Here is a 24,281-nt window from a genome sequence, read left to right on the forward strand (position 1 = left end):
CCCATTCTCTCAAGGACATAAAACAAATAGTCCCAGGATAGCGAGTCAAAAGCTTTCTGAAGGTCAAGGCTTAATAACATACTTTGACGTCCGAAAGTACCATCCCACCCTGAACGAACAGCTGAGATAATGTCCACAGCCCGTCTCGTCTGGTCCTCCGCCTGGCGGAGGGGTATAAATCCCGCCTGGTCCTTATGTATATATGTGGCGAGGAAGGAGTTCAATCTAACCGCCAGAATTTTTGTCATAATCTTAAGATCTACATCGAGCAGGGATATCGGGCGATAGTTGGCCTGATCTGTATGATCCTTATGAGGCTTGGGAATAAGATGTATGTAAGCTAAATTCGAAAAAGGAGGCAAATTATTACCCTCCCGATAAGCATTGAACAGTTCAACCATGTGCGGGGCCAAGACCTCCCTAAAGTGTTTGTAATAACCTGAGGAAAACCCATCTGGCCCCGGGGCTTTGTGAGCCTTCAGATTTTTAATAACATCCAATACCTCCTCCAAACTAAATTCAGCATCCAGTGTTTCTCTATCCCCTTGGGAAAGTTTAGTAGGGAATGTTTTTTCCAGCAAGACCTTAGCCTTATTTTTATCAAACTGAGGTGGTGCTGAGTACAAAGCTGAATAAAAATCCTGAAAGGCCTTTACAACTTTTGTGGGATTCTGTGATAAAGATCCATCCGCCAATCGCAATTTCGGTGGTGTTGAGGTGTTAAATCGGGGCGTGAGACGTCTAGAGAGTAATGTTCCAGTTTTATCCCCTTGTGAAAAAAACTTATGTTGTGACCAACGCAGACTTTTTTCCGCCCAACTTGTCAGACATAAATTTAATTCAGTTCTAGCTTCCGCTAACTTTGCTTTAATATCTGCCGAAGGGTCTATTTTAAATTGCTTAGACAGATCCGCAAACTTCCTCTCCTTTAACGCCAGAACCTCCTTCAACCGTTTCTTATTACGCGAGGCTATCTGAATGAATTTCCCCCTAATCACTGCTTTGTGAGCCGCCCAATTGGACATAATTGAGGTGTCTGGTGCTTTATTAAGTAGAAAATATGTGTCCAAATCCCTTTGGATTTCTTTAACTATCTCCTGATCCGATAGTAGTGACTCATTCAATCTCCAAGAGGAGATAGGCGGTCTCCCACATAAATCTGACAGCCGAACCACAATCGGGTCATGATCAGACCAGGGTGTAGCCAAAATCCTAGTATCCGTGACCTTAGGGAGTAAGCTAGTTGACATCATAACATGATCAATACGGGTGTGAATATTATGGGCTGAGGAGAAATAAGTATAATCCCTTGCTGTGGGGTTAAAATCCCGCCAGACGTCTATAACATCCACCGAATGGAAGAAACGTGCTACTTGTATGCTGGTTGACGTAGGAGGTATAAGTCGCACCCTGGATGCGTGGGATTTATCCATGGACGCGTCCAAGGCGATATTAGAATCCCCACCCATAATTATCGGGCCCTCTATCGATGAGTGGAGCTTGCGCCACATGCCTTGGAAGAACGCCGGTTGATTGGAGTTCGGGGCATAGTAGTTAATAAAGGTTATTGGAGATTCATGTAACAGACCCGAGACCAGGATGTACCTGCCATCCGGGTCAGAGATCGTGTTGTGAGGTGTAAACGGGACCGACCGAGACAACCATATGCCCACTCCCCTGTGCTTAGTAGAGGCACTAGCCAAAAATTTTTGTGAGTAATGTCTATGAAAGTACGATGGAGCAGAAGAGGTAGAAAAATGCGTTTCCTGTAAAAATAGTATATCAACATGAGAGGATTTATAATACAAGAAAGCTTTTCGACGCTTGATCGGGGAATTAAGGCCCTGCACATTATGTGTGAGTAAGCTAAAGGTTTTAGCAGATTCCATGGCCGCCATCATAGAGCAGGAGGTAGAACCATGTGCTGATTGGGATCCAGCCATAGAGACAAAGGTCAGAAATAGGAAAGACGGGAAAGGGAAGGGGGTAAAAGACAGAACAAAAATAGGACAGACACAAAGTATCAATAGTACCGAACATAGTCTACCGACTAGGCCAGGGGTGGGCAAACTTTTTGACTCGCGGGCCACAATGGGTTCTAAAATTTGACAGAGGGGCCGGGCCAGGAGCATTTGGAGGGAGTGTTTGGGCCGGATATACTAAAGCATTAAATGTAGTGTGTGCAAACCTCATAGCACAGTAAGAACACTACAACCCAATTTATTAACTGTCTTTCAAATGTGAAAAATAGCCCTTATCAGTTAATAAATTTGTCTCAAGGAATATGCAAGATATGGCATTTACATACTATTTCGCAGATACTGGGAGGAGGAAATGTAAATAGATTAAAATAACATACGCACTGTGATTTATCAAGAAAAAAGTTCTGTTGACTCTGTAAATTAGCTGCCAACCTCTGAGCAGTAGCCGCCCGTTCTTGTGTTGACTGCTTGCTAGCATAGTTTGCATGCTTCGTGGCAAAGTGACGGCTGATATTGTACTCTTTGAAAACCGAAGGGCTTAAAGGCATGGTGTTACCAGAAAAACATGTTTTTTTTTTAAAAATTAAACATTTAGTGTGTGGGTGATTAAACATGGTTCAAATTTTTTTTATTTTTTTCACGAGTCAGGAAATAGTCAGGAAATATTATAAATTAATTCTAATTTATAATACTACCCATTTTTGGTCACTAGATGGAGCTAGTTCCCAAAATTGCAGCATTGCAACATTGGGTTAAAAGCCCTCGCTCTAGTGAGCTCTCAGCATCCCCCCCTCCTTTATCCTGGCTAGTGCCGGGATAAACGAGGGGTTTGAAAGGTTTAACCTCCTACACTGTGTGTCGCCATTTTTTGAGGTAACCCACAGTGTAGTAGGTTTACATACAGTAGTAAACACACACAAACACTAACATACATTGAAATGTCTTACCTGCTCCTGCCGCCGCGGCTCCCTCCGGCCGTCCGCTCCCTTTGCTGCCGCTGTTCCATGTGCACAAGTCCGGAAGCCGCGACCGGAAGTAGTAATATTACAGTCCGGCCGCGACTTCCGGTCCACAGGAAAATGGCGCCGGACGACGCCAATTTCGAATAGGACTGTGTGGGAGCGGCGCATGCGCAGTTCCCACACAGACGCCGTACACGGACGTGAATGGGACGGGAGCCGTTCACAGTCCCTATGGGACTGTGGCTGCCGTACTCCATGTCTGTGTGTGTCGTTAATCGACACACACAGAAATGGAACAAAAAATGGCAGCCCCCATAGGGAAGAAAAAGTGTAAAAATAAGAAAAAGTAAAACACAAACACACAAATGAATAAAAACGTTTTTATTAAAGCACTAACATCTTTAACATATAAAAAAAATTATTTGCCATGACACTGTTCCTTTAATGGTGACGTGAAACGAAGTGAAAATTAAAGTGAAATAAAGAGAAATACGCGCCACATTAACCCCTTAATGACAGGGCCATTTTGCACGTTAATGACCAAGGATTATTTTTTGTTTTTTCATGGTCGCATTCCAAGAGTCGTCAGGGTATGTGCACACACACTATTTACGTCCGTAATTGACGGACGTATTTCGGCCGCAAGTCCCGGACCGAACTCGGTGCAGGGAGCCGGGCTCCTAGCATCATACTTATATACGATGCTAGGAGTCCCTGCCTCGCTGCAGGACAACTGTCCCGTAGTGTAATCATGGTTTCAGTACGGGACAGTTGTCCTGCAGCGAGGCAGGGACTCCTAGCATCGTACATAAGTATGATGCTAGGAGCCCGGCTCCCTGCACTGTGTTCGGTCCGGGACTTGCGGCCGAAATACGTCCGTCAATTACGGACGTAATTAGTGTGTGTGCACATACCCTAACTTTTTTTTTATTACGTCGACATAGCCGTATAAGGGCTTGTTTTTTCCGGGACGAGTTGTATTTTGTAATTGCACCATTTTTAGATGCTTATAACATATTGATTAACTTTTATTAACTTTATTTTAGGAGAGAATTGAAAATAAGCAGCTATTCCAGCATTAATTTTCACGTTATAAATTTACGCCGTTTACTATGCAGCGTAAATAACATGTTAACTTTATTCTATGGGTCGGCACGATTACAGGGATACCAAATGTGTAAAGGTTTTATATGTTTTTTCTACGTTTGCACAATAAAAACCCTTTTAGAAAAAAATTACTTGTTTTTGCATCGCCGCGTTCCAAGAGGCGTAATTTTTTTATTTTTCCGGCAATGTGGCCGTACGTGGGATTGATTTTTGCGGGACAATGTGTAGTTTTCATTAGTACTATTTTGGGGTACATAGGACTTATAGATGAACTTTTATTTTATTTTTTATGGGGGGAATGGGAGAAAAGAGAGAATTTTGCCGTTGTTTTTTGCGTTTTCTTTGGACGCTGTTCATCCGGCGGTTTAATTAATGTGTTCATTTTATTGGTCAAGTTGTTACGATCGCGGGGATACCATATATGTGTATGTGTGATTTGTTTTGACCGTTTTATTAAATAAAACCACTTTTTGGGGCAAAAAAGTAGTTTTATTTGACTTTGACTGTAATTTTTTTTATTTTTTTTTTCACAAACTTTATTTAACGGTTTTACTTTTTTTTTTTTAGTCCCACCAGGGGACTTCACTATGCGATATGCCGATCGCATATATAATGCTTTGGTATACTTCGTATACCAAAGCATTATTGCCTGTCAGTGTAAAACTGACAGGCAACCTGTTAGGTCATGCCTCTGGCATCGCCTAACAGGCAGATGCTGAAGACAGACCTGGGGGTCTTTGTTAGACCCCCGGCTGTCATGGAAACCCGACGGCGACCCGCGATTTGTTTGCGGGGGCGCCGATCGGGAGACAGAGGGAGTTCCCCCCTCTGTCAAACACATTAAATGCCGCTGTCACTGTTGACAGCGGCATTTAATGGGTTAAACTGCCGGAATCGGCGCGTGCTTCGATTCCGGCAGTTGCAGCAGGAGCCAGGCTGTGTATAACAGCCGTGCTCCTGCCGCTGATCGCGTGGGTAAACTGTCAGTACCCGCGCGATCACAGGACGGATATATCCGTCGTCCTGCGCGAACTAGCAGCTGCTGAGGACGGATATATCCGTCCTTCGGCGTTAAGGGAGGTTTTTACTATTATTTGGACAAGTTCGGCGGGCCGGATTAAAAAGCCTAACGGGCCGTATGTGGCCCGCGGGCCGTAGTTTGCCCATGTCTGGACTAGGCAGTCAAGAAAAGACTGCTAACAGGGGGGCAGCAGACCGTCGTGAAGGCACAGCATTTCCGAAAATATATACCCAGACATTCAACCCCTTAACCTATATCAACTCTGAGCATAATAGGCATTCACATGTTAAGTATAAGGTAAAGCAAACTTTCATATTTTTAACCCCTTAATGACCGCCGATACGTCTTTTTACGGCAGGTCATTAGTGGGCTTTATTCTAGAGCGCCGCCAAACTACGTCGCTGCATTAGAATAAAGTAAACAGAGCAGGGAGCCGTGAAATCTCCCTGCTCTCAGCTGCCAGAAGCAGCTGAGGGCTGGGGGCGTCCCTGCTCTGCCGGGTGAGATCGATATTAGTATCGATCTCACCTGTTTAACCCTTCAGATGCGGTGCACAATAGCGAGCACCGCATCTGAATGGTTTTGGAGAGAGGGAGGGAGCTCCCTCTCATCTCACTGACACCCGGCGATAAAATCGCCGAGTGTCTGTGTCTTCTATGGCAGCCGGGGGTCTAATAAAGACCCCCAGGTCTGCCTGCAGCGAATGCCTGCTAGATCATGCCGCAGGCATGACCTAGCAGATGCCTGTCCGTTTTAAACGGACAGGCAGTAATACACTGCAATACAAAAGTATTGCAGTGTATTATAATAGCGATCGGAGGATAGGGAAGTCCCCTAGTGGGACTAGTAAAAAAAGTTTAATAAAGTTAATTTAAAAAAAAAGTGAAAAAAAAGAAAAACCCAGCTTTTCCCCTTACAAAATGCCTTACTATTAAAAAAAACTACAATAAAGCAAAAAAGTTACACATATTTGGTATCGCCGCATCCGTAACGACCCCGACTATAAAGCTGTTACATTATTTAACCCGCACTGTGAACGCCGTAAAAAATAAAATGAAAAACAATGGAAAAATTTGCTGTTTTCTGTTAATCCTGACTTAAAAAAAATGTGATAGAAAGTGATCAAAAAGTCGCATCTACTCTCAAATGGTACCAATAAAAACTGCAAGTCGTCCCGCAAAAAACAAGACCTTATACAGCTATGCCGACGCAAAAATAAAAAAGTTACAGCTCTTCGAATGTGACAATGGAAAAATCTAAAAAATGGCTTGGACATTAGGGCCCAGAATGCCAGCAGGGGGAAGGGGTTAAAACAAACATATCTATAGCCAGAGTACCAACTCACTGCGACCTTGACCCATCAAGAACCTTCCTCGCCTTTTTCGGGTCAGCTTATAAACAAATTTTCATTACTATAAGTGGGAGTCCAGAGAAACCAAAGAAATCCCCTCATCCACGCCAACGTATGGATCCCCGGCTCCCAGTCCGCTGAGAACTGCAACTGGCGGTATCCGGCTGAAACTCAGCATCAGTGTTGCTTGAAGACATCTCCGGCCGATATGAAGAATAAAGAAAAAGAAAGAAAAAGAAACTATCTGCTTCTATATTCGGCCTCCTTTCCGTCATGTCGGATTCAATTGTTGCCGACGAGATTCCACCCTCTGTTCCCGAGGTAACTCTGGACGGCCTCCTTGGGTACGCCATATTGGTGACAACGGGGGATCCTGTATGGGGAGTCGGGAGGAGCTAGACTTATCCTGGGGTGGTAGAATATGTAAGTCCCTCAGCAGATCCTCTCCCTCCTGTAGCGTAGAGAAGCCATATTGCCTGTTATTGCGCATGAAAAGGAGACGAAATGGAAATGCCCACCGGTATGGGATAGCATGGTGTTTGAGGGTCTGCAGGATAGGGCGAAGCATCCGCCTTTTTTGAATGGTTTGGGGAGCCAAATCAGCAAATATCTGGACCGCTGTATTACAAATGGTGATCACCGGAAGCTTCCTAGCTCTTTCCATCACCTTCTCCTTAATCGAATAATAGTGGAGTTTCACTATAATATCTCTGGGAAGTCCATCCCTCCTCATGGCCGTCAATGCTCTATGGGCCCGGTCAATTTCCATATGTGATTCCGATATATCAGGTATCAAGGTAGTGAGTAGCATACGAACCACCGCCGGTACCTCCGTCTGAGATTCCGGGACCCCTCTGATCCTGAAGTTATAGCGTCGGGATCGGTTTTCCAGATCCTCAATTCTGGTGTTCGCCTCCTCCAATTGCTCCTGCAGATCCTCCATAAATCTAGTATTCTGGTTAACTCTTGCAGTGACGGAGGTCATTTTAGTCTCAATAGCCTGCATATGCGCCCCCACTTTGTGTAAATCTTGGTGTACAGCGGCTATCTTGGAGCTTATTTCCCCCATCTGAGCTTGCATGGCTCTTGATATGCAGGAAAAGATGGCGTCCTCTGTCAATCCGGAAGTAATGGCCGGCGGCATTGGCGAGTGCTGTGACCCGTGAACGGGCGCTGATTGCGGCAGTCCCAGGTCTGGGATCGGGCCCTCTCCTTGTAAATACTCCTGTGCCTGCGATAGTGATGTGCTGCTATTTTCCCGCAGGAGCACAGGATAATCCAGTGATAACACCGATGTGCTGGATCCTATCTGTGTCACCTGCTGCTGCTGCAGCAGGCCTTGCTCCGCCATGTTCGGCGCCGCCATCAGCATGTCTGCCACGGACCTCTGAGCCTGGGTTTGCTTACCCCTTCTTCCACTCCCTCTGGCCATAGGTGGATGCCCGAACCTCTAAGGTACTTCTCCTTTCTTTTATGGGTCTCGATGTCTGCTGTTAGCGATATATATGCTGGAATGCCTTCACGAGGTGCGGAGCCTGGTTAGAACGCGTCCACCATGTTCAGCTGCGCGCATGCGCCCTCTCTCACATTTTCAAGTATATTTTTACAGGGGCCAGTTCAGTTGTGAAGTGGCTTTGAGGGCCTTATATATTAGAAACCCCAAAGTCACCCCATTTTAAAAACTTCACCCCTCAGTATTCAAAACAACATTTAGAAACTGTCTTAACCCTTTAGACGTTTCACAGGAATTAAAGCAAAGTAGAGGTGAAATGAATAAATTTCATATTTTTTTGCAGAAATTAATTTTTAATCCAATTTTTTTGTAACACAAAGTTTTACCAGAGAAATGCAACTCAGTATTTATTGTCCAGGTTCTGCAGTTTTAGGAAAAATCCCACATGTGGCCCTAGCATGCTACTGGACTGAAGCGCCAGTTTCCGAAGCAAAGAAGCACATAGTGGAATTTGGGGCCTTATTTTTATTCGAATATATTTTAGGCACCACCGTGGAAATCCCCCAAAAGTGACCCCATTTTGGAAACTACACACCTCAAATTATCTAGGGGGTATAGTGAGCATTTTGACCGCACAGGTTTTTTACAGAAATTATTGGAAGTAGGCCGTGAAAATGAAAATCGTAATTTTTTTTTTCAAAGAAAATGTAGGTGTAGCTTTTTTTTTTTTTTTTTTTTTTATATTTATTTATTCTCATTTCCACAAGGACTAAAGGAGAAAAAGCACTGCAAACTTTGTAAAGACATTTCTCCCGAGTAAAACAATACCCCGCATGTGGTCATAAACCGCTGTTTGGACACACGGCAGAGCTTCGAAGGGATAGAGCGCCATGTGGCTTTTGGAGTTCAAATTTAGCAGGAATGGTTGGCGGAGGCCTGGTCACATTTGCAAATCACCTGAGGGCACACAAAGCAATGAGAACTCCCAAAAAGTGACTCCATTTAGAAACTACACCCCTTGAGGAATTAATCTAGGGGTGTAGTGAGCATTTTGACCCCACAGGTGTTTCATAGAATTTATTAGAATTGGGCAGTGAAAATAAAAACAATCCTTTTCCTTCAAGAAGACGTAGCTTTAGCTCAATTTTTCATTTTCTCAACAAATGAAAAAAATAACCTAACATTTGTAAAGCAATTTCTCCCGAGTACGGCAATACCCCATATGTGATCATAATCTGATATTTGGGCACACAGTAGGGCTCATAAGGGAAGGAGCGGCATTTGGAGTTCAAATTTTGCTGGATTGGTTTCTGGGCGCCTGTGGGACCAAAGCAGTGGAAACCCCCCAGAAGTGACCAAATTTTGGAAACTACACCCTTCAATGCATTCACCTAGGGGTGTAGTGAGCATGTTAACCCCGCAGGTATTTTGCAGAAATTAGTGTGCACTCGATCTTGCAGAGTGAAAATGGGATTTTTTTTCCATTGATATGCCAATATGTGTTGCCCAGCTTGTGCCAGCATAACAAGACAGTTCTCTAATTATTATGCTGTATTTCCCGGGTTTAGAAACCGCCTACATGTGGCCCTAATCTTTTGCCTGGACATTTGACAGGGCTCAGGAGTGAAAGAGCACTATGTAAAATTGAGGCCTAATTTGGCGATTTACAAAGTATTGGTTCACAATTGCAGGACTCAGATGTGAAATAATAAAAAGAAAGTGACCCCATTTTGGGAACTACACCCCTAAAGGCATTTATTAAGGGGTGTAGGAAGCCTTTTCACCCACAGGTCTTTTCCATAAATGAATGCACTGCGGATGCTGAAAATTAAAGATTGCCACTTCAGTGGCAAATATGTCGTGCCCAGCTTGTGCCACTGCAAACACACACCCCAAAATTTTTTCAAAGGGTTCTCCCGGGTATGGCGATGCTATATATGTGGAAGTAAACTGCTGTTTGGGCACACTGTAGGGCTCAGATGGGTGGGAGCGCCATTTGACTTTCGGAGAGTGGATTTTGCTTAGTAGTAGATTTGTTTGAGTATTGCTGGTGTTTCCGTTTTTTAATGTGGCGTTACATGTAAGCTGGGCAGAGTATATCAGGGGCATAGTCAGGTGGTATAATAATGGGGTAAAAAAACAATAAAATGATCCATAGATGTGTGTTACGCTGTGAAGCAATCCTTTCTGCACAGGCAGGTGTCGCACTGATATATGGCGTCCTTTCTTATCCCCCTTTTGGTCCGCACTCCGCACCTTTGCAGTTTGGGAAATTTTGCTAGGAAAGTGTTGTCCTGGTATAATACGGGCTCCCCCGCTTCCAGCGGATATGTTTGGGCCCTCCCCTTCCTGGTTCCCTAATTTTAGGGCCTTGATAAATCGCCTTTTGAAACAGAAGAAATGTTCCCCTCGGACCTGCACAACTTCATATTTTTTATTTCCTGACTTATTGGAGCCTTAACTAATTTTATTTTTTCATAGACATAGTGGTATGAGGGCTTTTTTTTTAGCTGTAGTTATTATTGGTACCATTTTGGGGTACATGTGACTTTTTTTGATCACCTTTTTCCTGTTTTTTGGAGAGGCCAGGTAACCAAAAAAAAAACGCATTTCTGGCATAGTTGTTTTTTTTTATACAGCGTTCACTATGCATTATGAATTACATGTTAACTTTATTCTGCGGGTTAGTACGATTCCGGCGATACCTAATTTATAGCACTTATGTTTTTACAACGTTTTGCGCAATCTAATTAGTTTTGTAAAAAGAATGTATTTTTGTATTAATGTATGTTGTGAGAACCATAACTGTTTAACTTTTTTGTCGACGGAGCTGTATGAGGGCTTGTTTTCTGCGAGACGAGCTATAGTTTTTATAGGTACCATTTTTGGATATGTGCGACTTTTTGTTCCCTTTTTTTATTCCAATATTTGTAGGGCAAAGTGACCAAAAAACAAATTGTGGTATAGTTTTTTTCGCTTTTTTTTTTTTTTTTTTTCTTTTTACGCTGTTCACCGCGTGCAATAAATAATATAATATTTTTATACCTCAGATCGTTACGGTCGCGGCGATACAAAATACGTATGGTTTATTTAATTAAGGACTTGATAAGGGAACAGGGTGTTTGTGTTTTATTTTATTACTTGAAACTTATTATATTCAAAATTGTAACTTTTTAAAAAAAAAAATTTCAAGTCTGACATTGGTGGACTTGAAGGTCCAACTGTCTGATTTTTTTTTTTCCCAATACTTGCACTACCTACATAGTGCAATGTATTAGATCTGTCAGTTATTCACGGACAGGAAGCCGATTAGGGTTCGCCTCCCAGCGGGGCCTGATCGGCTACCGTAATGGCAGAGCAGGAGGCCATTGTCTCCAGTTGCCATAGCAGCAGTCGGCAGCCCTGATTGCATGTCAGGGCTGGCGATCCTCTAGCAACTGTTAAGATGTAGCGATCGCTTTCGATAGCTGCATCGAAGGGGTTAATGGCAAGGATTGGAGCTAGCAACGGTTCCTGCCGTTACAGGTGGATGTCACCTGTAACAGACAGCTGACATCCACCGCTGATGACGCTGACTCAGCTCTTGAGCTGGCGCCATCTTGCCGACGGGTCCTGAACGGCTTCCGTGCTAGGTAGAGCGGGAGGCCAGTATTAGGCCTCAGGGTGCCATTGCAGTCAGCGGAACCCCGGTAATTTCATTGGCGGGGTTCCGAGGAGCTGCAAATACCTTTAAATGCAGCGATCGCATTTCAGCGCTGCATTTAAGGGGTTAATGGCGGGGATCTAAGCTAATTTTGGTCCCCGCCATTACAGCCGGATGTCAGCTGTAAGATACCGCTGACATCAGACGATGTATTTGGCGTATGGATACGGCAAAATGCGAGAAGCACTAGCTTTCCATGGCGTACCCAATAGTCAAATGTCGGGAAGGGGTTAGAGGAGTTTGTTTTTATATCCCCCCCCCCCCCCCCCCACACAAAAAAACCTCTTTAATGAGTAATCCTGTTTCTTAACCGCTCCCCGACCGCCCACTGTGAATTCACGTCGGCGCTTGCTGGGCTCTGTGCAGCGCCGACGTGAATTCACGGTGGGTGTTAAAAGCGCGATCCGGGTGTCTCAAAGTAGCGCTGACACCCGGATCGCGCTGTTATCCCTTGCCTCTCGTCCCGGAGACATGACCGGGACCTAATTGGTTCAGGTCCCGGTCCTATGATCGCAGGGAAAGTTTGTTGTAGCAACGAACTGGAACGTTTGTTACTACAACAAACTGGAAAGTTTGTTGCTACAACAAACTTTCCCGGGGACCGATTGCTGGTGCTGCAATCGGTTATAAGGCAAAACCGGAGGCCATACAACAGCCCCCGGGTCTGCCATTCACAGCAGCCAATGAGAACCAGCCGGAGGCAGGTCCTCATAAGCTTCCTTTCAGTGTGACTCTCAGCTTCACACTGACAGTTTATAATACGTTACACTACCTAGGTAGTATAATGTATTATAGCAGCCATCAGTGCTGCAGGTCTTCAAGTAAAAAATAGAAAAAAAAAGTAATAATGTTTTATAAAAGTGTAAAAACAAGTTATAAGTTACAAAAACAAAAAATGCTTTTTTTCCTATAATAAGTCTTTTATTATAGGAAAAATATGAAAACGGCCCAAACTATAATATTATTTTTCTCGCACGGTGAACACCGCAAAAAAAATAATTAAAAAACAATGTCACTATTTGTTTGGTCATCAACCCTTCAAAAATATTGACTAAAAAGTGATCAAAAGTCGCATGTACCAATAAAAACTACGACCTGTCCCGCAAAAAACAAGCCCTTACACAGCTTTTTTGACTGAAAAATAAAAAAGTTATAGCTCTCAGAATATGGTGACACAAAAAATAAATCATAAAAAAAACTATACATCTGGTATCGCCGTAATCGTATCGAATAAAGTAAAATGTCATTTATAGCGCACGATGGAAAGTGTAATAGACAAAAAACATTGTCAGAATTTGTTTTTTTGTCACTTTGCTTGCCAAAAAAATCTAATAAAAAGTGATTAAAAAAAATCACATGTACCAATGAAAACTGCAGATTGTTCCGCAACAAATAAGCCCTCACACAGCTCCGGTGAAGAAAAAATACAAAAAGTTCTGGCTCTCCGAATATAGCGACAGAAATTGTGCAGTGTCCAAAAGCGGATAAGATCGGGCGCCATTTATCAGTGCGACATTGGCCACATATCTGCGGATTATTATTTACCTAATTATTATACCCTAATTCCACTAAATGCAGCAAAAAAACTGTGGGGTCAAAATGCTAACTATACCCCTAGAAAAATTCCTTGAGGGGTGTAGTCTTCAAAATGGGGTCACTTTTGGGGGGTTTCCACCGGTTTGCTCCCTCCAGGGCGTTGCAAACGCGACATGGCACTGAAAACCAATCCAGCAAAATCTGCACTTCCAAACAGTAGTTTAGTACCACATATGGGGTATTGCTGTAATCGGGAGAAGTAGCTTTACAAATTTTGGGGTGCTTTTTATTCTTTATTCCTTGCAAATATTTTTTTTTTTTATATTTTTTCAGAAAAAAAGTAGATTTTCACTTTCACAGGCAAACTCCAATAAATATAGCAGAAGACCTGTGGTGTCAAGATGCTAACTATACCCCTAGATAAATTCCTTGAGGTGTGCAGTTTCCAAAACCGTGTCACTTTTGGGGGATTTCCACTGTTTTGGCACTACAAGACCTCTTCAAACCTGACATGGTGCCTAAAATATATTCTAATAAAAGGAGGCCACAAAATCCACTAGGTGCTCGTTTGCTTCTGAGGCTGGTATTTCAGTTCATTTTCACACTAGGGCCACATGTGGGATATTTCTAAAAACTGCAGAATCTGGGCAATAAATATTTTGTTGCGTTTCTCTGGTAAAACCTTCTGTGTTACAGAAAAAAATGTATTACAAATGAATTGCAGCAAAAAAAATACAATTTGTCAATTTGTCCTCTACATTGCTTTAATTCCTGTGAAACGCCTAAAGGGTTAATAAACTTTCTGAATGCTGTTTTGACTACTTTGAGGGGTGCAGTTTTTAATATGGGGTGATTTATGGGGTCTATCTAGTACATAAGGCCCTCAAAGCCGCTTTAGAACTGAACTGGTCCCTGTAAAAATGGCCTTTTGAAATTTTCTTGAATATGAGAGAAATTGCTGCTAAAGTACTAAGCCTTGTAACGTCCTAGAAAAATAAAATGTTCAAAAAACTATGCAAATATAAAGTAGACATATGGAATATGTGAAATAGTAATACAACACAAAATAGTTACTATCTGTTTTACAAGCAGATACATTTAAAATTAGAAAAATTATAATTTTTGCAAATTTTCTCTAAATTTTGGTGATTTTCACAAATAAGCAATGAATTTATTGACCAAATTTTTCCACTAACATAAAGTACAATATGTCACGAGAAAACAATCTCAGAATCGCTTGGATAGGCAAAAGCATTCCAGAGTTATTACCACATAAATTGACACGTCAGATTTGAAAAAAATGGGGCTGGTCCTGAAGGCCAAAATGAGCTCGGTCTTGAAAGGGTTAATGTTCTTTTTAATAAGTAATATGACCAAATGTATATTCTTAGTAAAATGTTGTTGTTTTTTTCCCTTGTTAAGCTATGTAATGATGATGCCTTTCAAGCGACAAGCTTTGGTTGAATTTGAGGATACAGAGTTTTCAAAGAAATGTGTGACTTTTGCTAGCAATGAGCCAGTGTACATAGCAGGACAGCAGGCATTCTTCAACTACTCCACAAGCAAACGCATTACCAGACCAGCAAACACTGAAGACCCATCTGGTGGGAATAAAGTCCTCCTTCTTTCCATCCAGAATCCCCTTTATCCAATTACAGTGGTAAGTCTGAGAAATACATGTATTATACCATTTAAAAGAAGTGGCCGACTAACTGTCATTTGGCAGCAAAACAAATATCATGCAGCCAGTGTGAAGTTTAAAGAGAATCTGTCACCACATTATACCGTATTTTTCTGACTATAAGACGCAGTTTTTAGCAAGAATAAATCTTGCTAAAAGTCCCTGCTTCTTATAGTCTGCAGTCAAGGGACCCGGCATCGCCAGGCCCCATGACTGCTTCATTACTTACCCCTTCCCGACCCATGACGTGCCGGCACATCATGGAGCAGGAGTGGGATGATGTTTGGAGCGGGCTCACGCACTGAGCCCGGTCCATACACTGCAGGTGTCAGCTTCTGACACGCTGCTATAATGGCAAGGAACAGCAATTTCGCTGCTACTGGCAGTTTAAAGGGCTTGTGCCATAAAACACCTGTATCCCCTTTCCACAGGATAGGATATACATGTGTGATCGATAAGGAGAACAGAGACCGAAAGTTACCAAGCGTGCTGCATGAGAAGCTGTGACTTCTGCGTTCTGTGTCTGGCAGCTTCATAGAGATGAATGGGATTCTTCTGCGCATGCACGAGCGGCTCCCAATTGAGTTCTATGGAGCTGCGGAACAGATAAGCCAGACACAAAACCCGGAAGTCCAGGCTTCTCATGTAGCGCTCTGGGTGAATTCGGTCCCCTGTTCTCCTTATCGCTGGGGGTCCCAGCTGTGGGGCCCCCAGCGGTCTCACATGTAGCCCCTTTCCTGTGGGTAGGGGATTAATGTGTTTTATGGCAAACCCCTTTAACTAGTTAATTGCCGTGGTCAATAGCGACCGCTGCATTTATAAGTGTTTGTTTTTCTAAGAAGGAGAGTTATGACATATCCACAGGATATGTCAGATAGATGCAGGTCCCACCTATCTCTAGAACGGGGCCCCCTAAACACCGTTCTAGCTTTCTGTGCTCTCCCGACCACTTAATTACATGTGAAGTTACTGAAACCGCGCAACTTGCGGAGCTACGCTGTTTCCGTAACTCCCATAAAACTGCACAGTAGTTACGGAAACAGCGTAGCTAGCATGCTACGTTGCTTCCGTAACTGGCATTCACTACTATGGGAGTTAGGGAAACAGCGTAGTTACGCTGTTTCAGTGACTCCACATGTAACCAAGTGGCCGCTGGTTCAAGTTCCCTAGGGGAACTAATAAAATGTGTAAAAAAAAAAAAAAAAAAAGTCAGATGAATTTTCAAGAGTGTAAAAAAACAAACCTTTTCCCTTTTTTTTTTCTTTCTCCCAAGAACAATGTAAAAAATAAAATAATTTGGTATCACTGTGTCCGTAAAAGTCTGATCTATTACACTATAGCATTATTTAACTCGCGCAGTGAGTTTAAAAATGTAAAACCTCAAAATAGTATTTTGGTCACCTTAGTGCTTAAAATATGAAATAAAGGAAAAAAGTGATCAAAAAAATCGTATGTGCCAGTAAAACTACAGCTCGTCCCGCAAAAAATAAGCCCTCACACCGCTCAATCGATGAAATAAATTTTGGCTCTCCGAATGTGGTGAAACAGGAAAAAAAAATTTGTTAAAAAATAATTTATTCTATTTTCTTTTGTCTATAACCTGGGTGCGTCTTATGGTCAGGTGCGTCTTATAGTCTGAAAAATACGGTAAGTGCCCTATCTCCTACATAATGAGATTGGCGTTATAATGTAGGTGACAGCAGTGCTTTATATTTAGAAAAACTATTTTTACCACGTTAGGAGCGATTTTTAGCTTTATGCTAATTTGTTTCTCAATGCCCGACTGGGCAGGAGGAACATGGGACCCCCGATCTCTTGATCAGTGGGTCTCCCAGCGGTAGACAGGTAATAATTGTTGGTTCTGGGACTACCCCTTTTAAAATCACATGCTGCATCAGATTTTCAGATGTAAATCACACTTTTGAAGGGGTTGTCCATGATTCGAAAGACATGACTGCTTTGTTAAAAGGAAACTTGTGGTGTAGCAGCTCAGCCCCTTTTACTTCAGTGTAACCGAGATGCACTTCCAGACACGACCCATGGACAGATCTGATGGTGTTTCTGGAGGCAGCCATGTTTTTCTGATCAACCACTTTAACCCCTTCTCACAACGTGCCGTAATTGTACAGCATGAGGAGTGAATAGTTCCCACACACATTGGGGCACAAAGATGACACGCAGCAAATAAAGCGTACAGAAAAAAATCCCACATTAAAAAAAATTTGCAAAAACGTTTTTGGTTTTTTTTCTTCCCCTTACGCATTTATTATTAAAAAAAAAAATAACATTAATAAAAAAACATGCGTAATTGGTATTGCCGCATTCGTTATGTCCCCTCCTATAAAATTAAAGAGGCTCTGTCACCACATTAGAAGGGCCATATCTCCTACATAAGGAGAGGTGCGCTATAATGTAGTTGACAGTAATGCTTTTTATTTAAAAAAACAATCTATTTTTACCACTTTATTAGCGATTTTGGTTTATGCTAATGAGTTTTCCTTAATGCCCACGTGGGCGTGGTTTTACTTTCGACCAAGTGGGCGTTGTACAGAGGATTGTATGAAGCTGACCAATCAGCGTCATGCTCTCCATTCATTTACACAGCAGCATCGTGTTCTTACTAGAACGCGATGTGCACCACATACACAGACATTAACGTTAATCAAGTATCCTGATAATGAATATAGATTACCTCCAGCCAGGACGTGATGTGTATTCAGAATCCTGACACTTCTGAATCTTTTCTGTGAGATTTCCAGCAAGGGAAAGGAAATCTCGTTTACCTCGTAATCTCGCGAGATTACGAGTGGCTTGCTGGAATCTCACAGAAAATATCCAGAAGTGTCAGGTTTCTGAATACACATCACGTCCAGGCTGGAGGTCATGTATATTCATTCAGGACACTTGATTAACGTTAATGTCTGTGTATGTGGCTGCACATCGTGTTCTAGTAAGAATGCGTTGCTGCTGTGTAAATGAATGGAGAGGAGTGTATGACGCTGACTGGTCAGCGTCATACACTCTGTACAACGCCCACTTGGTCGAAAGTAAAAACACGCCCACTTGGGTATTAAGAAACTCATTAGCATAAAGCTAAAAATCGCTAATAAAGTGGTTTAAAATAGATAGTTTTTCTAAATAAAAAGCATTACTGTCACCTGCATTACAGCGCCGATCTCCTTATATAGGAGATAGGGCACGTATAATGTGGTGACAGAGCCTCTTTAACACCATATTTATCCCAAACAGTGAACTGTAAAAAAAACTGTATAATACAATGCCAGAATAAAATTTCTTTTGTTTATCCTGTCTCCAAAAACAGGAATAAAAGTAATCAAAACATTGTATGTATTCCCAAATGGTACCAATAAAAACTACAGGTCATCCTGCAAAAGCCCCCATAAAGGTACATCAACGGAAAAATAAAAATGTTATAGCTCTTGGAGTGTTTTTTTTTTTTTTTGTTCAGTATTTTTTTTTTTTTTTTATGCCACAGTCAAAGCAAGGTTCATTCCCCCTTGAAAAGTGAGTGACCACCCACTTGACAGTCAAAGGCATCATCTCACTGTCGGGTGCCAAAACAAACAGCACAGATAGCTCAGGAACGGTAGGGCTAGAAATAAAAAAAAACGCCAGAATTGCTAACTGAGGTGACATCTGCAATTTCTTGGGCAGATGACAGGTCCTCTTTTCTTGTAATAACTGTATGCAAGATTAAGTAAACCTTTTTTGTAACATATATATATTAAAATAATATGTAATCTTTCTTCTTTCATAGGATGTCCTTTATTCGGTCTGCAACCCTGTAGGAAAAGTGGAACGCATAGTCATTTTTAAGAGAAATGGAATCCAAGCCATGGTGGAATATCCTTTTATGGCAGTGGGGGGAATCTCACACTATGGGTGCCTCAGATGCAGCCATGAAACCAGGTGTACACACACATACACGCATGTACACACACACATACACACGTGTACACGCACGTACCCTGCTTACACAGCAGAATTTGTGGTCTGTGTTTCTCAATAATAATAATCATCATAATAATCTTATATAGCGCCAACATATCACGCAGCACTTTACAATTTAGAGGGAACATTGGCAGACAATATCAGACATTACATAGTGACAAAGCTAACTTACAATTCAGACCGGAGGATTGTGGACCCTGCTCGCAAGAGCTTACAATCTTTGAGGAAATAAGGGAGACACAAAATGTAAAAGTGTTTGTTCAGTACAATGGTCCAGCCATCTTTTATACACATGGGGTGGTACACACAAATCTGCATAAGACGGTCATCAGCCAGTATACGTGTATGACGTATATGAAATGCAGTACAGTGCAAGGAGTGTGAGGGAATCCTATTCTGATGACTAATGGGGCCACGGGAAGGAGTCCGATTAGGGAATGTTATAGGCCTGTCTAAAAAGATGTGTTTTCAGGGCACCTTTAAAACTGTGGATGTCTGATTGTCTGTGGTAGCGCATTCCAGAGGACGGTTGAAGCATGAGAAAACCAGCTTGTTTGAGGACTTGTGGGTCATCAGGTACCCTTTCTCAAGCGAATCTGTCAGATATTTATGCTGCCCTGTCTGAGGTTTCGTAATTGAGGATAAAATACTGAAAATCATTTTTATTGGCCACGGACACCTTCCCGTATGATTACAGGGGTGTGTGTCTGGGCGGGCCGTAGAAAAAAGATACATTCATTAAACCCCCCCCTTGCTTAAATGGGAAAGAGAACTTGACTCCACTTTCTCTGTTGATCAATGGGAAACTGCATTTCACCTTGTGCATAGGATCTTCCAAAGTACCTCATATCAGGAAGCAGTTTCCAAAACTAGCTTGAGATGGTACTTTTAGTCTACTAGATTACACTTAATATTTCCATTATCCTCACCAGCTTGCTGGAGGACTTGTGGGTCATCAGTTACCCTTTTACATATATTATGGGATTACCCTAGGATCAAACCCCTATGGACGGAAGTCCACCATGTCATTCACACTATTACTGATCTAACTGTTTCTTTAACTCCTGAATTGGCATTATTATTACTAGGACTGAATGTGTTTCTCAGTATGTTACTGTAGTCACACATATTCTTATGGCCCCCTAACTGGTGATATTATCACCAGACATTGGAAACAGGGGTCCCCACCCCATATCCAAGAGGTGGTGACGCTGGTCAATACTACTTACATTTATGAGCAGTTGGCTAACCAAGATCTGCAGCACAACACATTCCGGAATAAATGGTTCCATAGCTCCTACTTCAAACACTGATCCTTCTAACTCTTATATTTCCATCATGATATGCGTTTTTGGTCCTTTTTATGGGGTGCTGAAGATTGTCTTTCTGAAGATTGCTTAGTTTAGATTTTGTTTGCGTACTACTACCCACCTGAATTATATCTTTGGGATTACATATTTTGTCTTACTGTCGTTTCTAATTTGATGCAATGTTGTAAAGACACCTTAACTATGCACAGTTACCATTAGGTTCACTGTTCTGTTACTTGCGTCTAACTCTCAATGACTTTGTACACTGTACAATTGTTTTAAATTAAACATTTTAATAAAAATCTATTGATTTAAAATATATTTGGAGAGAACACGGACCACAAATATGGCTATATCAACAAGTCCATATGTATATACACACAAACATACACAGCCTACCTCCTTTCGGAGATGGAAAAGGTGCCACAGTGCCCCCATGGTAGAGAAGAGAACAGATTTGCTGTTAAATCACAATTAGTTTTTTCCTTATGGCCAGGCAGGCAGCTCGGTATAAAGGTGTGCTCCTTCTTGATCATTAACCTGCGGTAGGCAGATGCACATTATGAGCTGCATTCTCCTGTGGTCTGGGCCCCAGACCAGGCACACGAGAAATGTACTGTATGCATCACTTGGGGTTAATGTCGACATGATTGCTTTATAGTAACCAGTTATTTATATTAACCCATTTAAAAACCATACATACTGGAGCCACTGAATATATTCATTAGAATACAAATTTGTCTCAAGGCCAATGAAGATTGATGTTCAGCATCCCATCTTGAGGACCTTTAAAAATCTAGCTGACAATTTACCCTTAAGGCTATGTTCACACGCTTAACAAAAAACGGCTGAAAATACGGAGTGGTTTTCAAGGGAAAACAAGCCTCTGATTTCCAGCTGTTTTGTTAAGAAACGTGCGTTTTTTTTGCCGTGTTTTTTATGGACTTTTTTAAGCTGTTTTTCTATTGTCAATGAAAAACTGCTCCAAAAACTGTCCAGAAGTGACATGAACTTCTTTTTTACGGGGCGTTGTTTTTTACGCACCATTTTTAAAAATTGCCACATAAAAAAAAAAACCTATGGGAACGGAACGCCGTTTTTCCCATTGAAATTATTGGGCAGATGTTTGGAGGCGTTCAGCCCCTGTTTTTTTAGCATTTTTTTGGGCGTTCACGGCTCGAGAAACTGCTAAAAATAGGCCGTCTGAACATACCCCAACTGTTGCATTACTTCTAGCACTAAATTTAGTGGTTAGAATCTGCCACAGACAATGGCAAAGGTATGTGCACCTATGCAATTTATTTCAAGGCATATCTCAATCCCAAACCAAACAAAGAAGCAGAGATTATATTGGGACAACCTCGTTCTAAAGGCCCTTTTACACTATCCAATTATCGGGCAAACTAGCATTCAAAGGGCAATGATCAGCCGATGAACGAGCTCGTTTATAAGCTGGTTGTATAGTTTTAAATGTCAAAAATATCATCGTTGTCGGCGGCACATCTCCCTGTGTAAACAGGGAGACGTAATGCCGACGTGATAAAAATCTTTGTGGACGAGCTATCAGAATAACGAGCACTCGTCCCCATTCTAGCTCTTGTGAAAGTAGCACACGAGTGCCAATCAATGAGCTGTCTCCGTGCCGGTGGCCTGTGCAGTGGTGATTGGCCGGACGGGTCACATGGTGCACCCGGCTTTCAGTGACCGCGTGTTTTTGGTGCTGATTTGAGGGGTTTGGTCTCAGTGAAGGAGTTGAGTGTTTTCTATTAAATCTCGGTGTCCCTGTGGAAGCGATATCAAATGCAAGCACACTTCTGTGTATATGCAAACAATGCACTGATATTCTAATCTATTACTGGCATGATAGCCAGTTAAACAACAATAGACCGCTGATGAAGTTCTTGTATGGAAACACGTAGGGTCAAAATAGAGGGGGAATGAGAGAAGGTGACAGCTTATTTAGATCCAACAGCTTCTATCCTGGTGTACTCAAGACATATGCTGGGTGTTCAATGACTAAAGGCCCTTTGACACTGGCCAATTATCGGGCAATCGAGTGTTCACAGAACGCTCGTTTCCGATAATTGCCCTGTGTAAACAGGGCAGCGACCAGCTGATCATATCGTTTTAGAAGTGCAAAATATTATCGTTGTCAGCAACGCATATCCCTGCTGTGTAAACGGAGGCGTGCTGCCCACGTGATACGAATGTATGGGGATGAGTGATCGGAGGAACGAGCGCTCGTCCCCATACTAGCTCCTTGTGAAAGGATCAAATGAGTGCTGATCAACGAGCTGTCTGGTTGATCAGCGCTTGTTTGATCCGTCTCGTTGATCGGCATTCGTTTCACGGGCCAAAATGTGCCGGTGTAAAAGTACTTTTACTGGAAGTAATCTGCTGTAACACCAATTATAAAACCTGCTACCCCCATGTACGAGAAATCTGTATGAGTGTGTTTGTCCAATATAATTCACAATAGAATCCGCTGATGAATCGTTCTTGTATTTTATAAGTGTTTAGTTTGCGCAAATTGGTTTTTATTCACATTGATACCCCTGAAGTCACAGCACACTGACCCATTCATTTCAATGGGGCTATTTAGAAACGCGTGAGGTTTTCACACAGAGTATCCATTGTGTGAAACTCACTGCATGTCCTATATTTGTGTGTTTTTGCTCACCTAGTCGCCCAGTGAAGTCTGTTGGTTCGTGAAAACCATAGACCGCACACAGAAGACATCCGTGTGCTGTTCGTGTTTCACGCATCAATTACATCGAAAAGTAGATAAATTAAAAAGTGCTATTCTAGTATACATCACATTACTATTCATTGACACGAATATAACTATTTTACTATTACTTAGAGGCTCTGTCACCACATTATTAGTGGCCTATCTTGTACATGTGTGATCGGCGCAGTAATGTAGATAACAGCAGTGTTTTTTATTTAGAAAAACGATCATTTTTAACGGAGTTATGACTTATTTTAGATTTATGCTAATGAGATTCTTAATGTACAACTGGGCGTGTTTTACTTTTTGGCCAAGTGGGCGTTGTACAGAGGAGTGTATGACGCTGACCAATCAGCGACCAATCAGCGTCATACACTTCTCCCCATTCATTTACACAGCACATAGCGATATAGCTATATCGCTATGTGCAGCCACATATACACACACACTAACGTTACTCAAGTGTCCTGACAGTGAATATACATTACTTCCAGCCATCACGTGATGTCTATTCACAATCCTGACACTTCGCTAGCACAATCCCGAAAAAGCACAGCAAGCATAATCTCGCGAGATTACGCTGTAAACTGTCATTTAAAACGAGATTAGGTTTGCCTTGCTGTACATCTCACAAACGTTAGCGACGTGTCAGGATTGTGAATAGACATCACGTCCTGGCTGGAGGTAATGTATATTCATTGTGTGTGTGTGTTTGCACATAGTGATATAGCTATGGGCTGTGTAAATGAATGGGGAGAAGTGTATAACGCTGATTGGTCAGCGTCATGCACTTCTCTCCACAACGCCCACTTGGCCAAAAAGTAAAACACGCCCAGTTGTCCATTAAGAAAGTCATTAGCATAAAGCTAATATAGGTCATAACTCCGTCAAAAATGATCGTTTTTCTAAATAAAAAAACACTGCTGTAATCTACATTACAGCGCCAATCATATTATGTAGAAGATAGGGCACTTATAATGTGGTGACAGAGCCTCTTTAACCCCTTAAGGACGCAGCCTAGTTTGGGCCTTAAGGCTCAGAGCCCATTTTTCAAATCTGACATATTTCACTTTATGTGGTAATAACGTCGGAATGCTTAAACCTATCCAAGCGATTCTGAGATTGTTTTCTTGTGACACTTTGGGCTTCATGTTCGTGGTAAAATTTGGTCGATATATTCAGTCTTTATTTGTGAAAAATTGCAAAATTTAGAGAAAATGTTCAAAAATTTTTTCAGAATTTAAATGCATCTGCTTGAAAAACAGACGCTTATACAACCCAAAATAGTTACTAGTTCACATTTCCCATATGTCTACTTTAGATTGGCATCGTTTTTTGAACATTCTTTTATTTTTCTTGGACGTTACAAGGCTTAGAACATAAACAGCAATTTCTCATATTCTTAAGAAAATTTCAAAAGCCTTTTTTTGAAGGTACCAGTTCAGTTCTGAAGTGGATTTGAGGGGCCTATG

General features: G+C 42.0%; 1 protein-coding gene across 2 annotated transcripts in view; it reads left to right on the forward strand.

Moving 5' to 3' along the window:
- The window catches only part of HNRNPLL (heterogeneous nuclear ribonucleoprotein L like), a 162,758-nt gene that overhangs the window by 42,450 nt on the left and 96,027 nt on the right, over positions 1-24,281 (forward strand). For both annotated transcript variants that reach the window (XM_075862799.1, XM_075862800.1), the window contains exons 3-4: positions 14,538-14,775; positions 18,575-18,660. In XM_075862799.1, the coding sequence (XP_075718914.1) occupies positions 14,538-14,775; positions 18,575-18,660 (324 nt within the window). The remainder of the gene's footprint in view (positions 1-14,537; positions 14,776-18,574; positions 18,661-24,281) is intronic.

Source organism: Rhinoderma darwinii, chromosome 4 (assembly GCF_050947455.1).
Source record: "Rhinoderma darwinii isolate aRhiDar2 chromosome 4, aRhiDar2.hap1, whole genome shotgun sequence".
NCBI classification, from domain to species: Eukaryota; Metazoa; Chordata; class Amphibia; order Anura; family Rhinodermatidae; genus Rhinoderma; species Rhinoderma darwinii.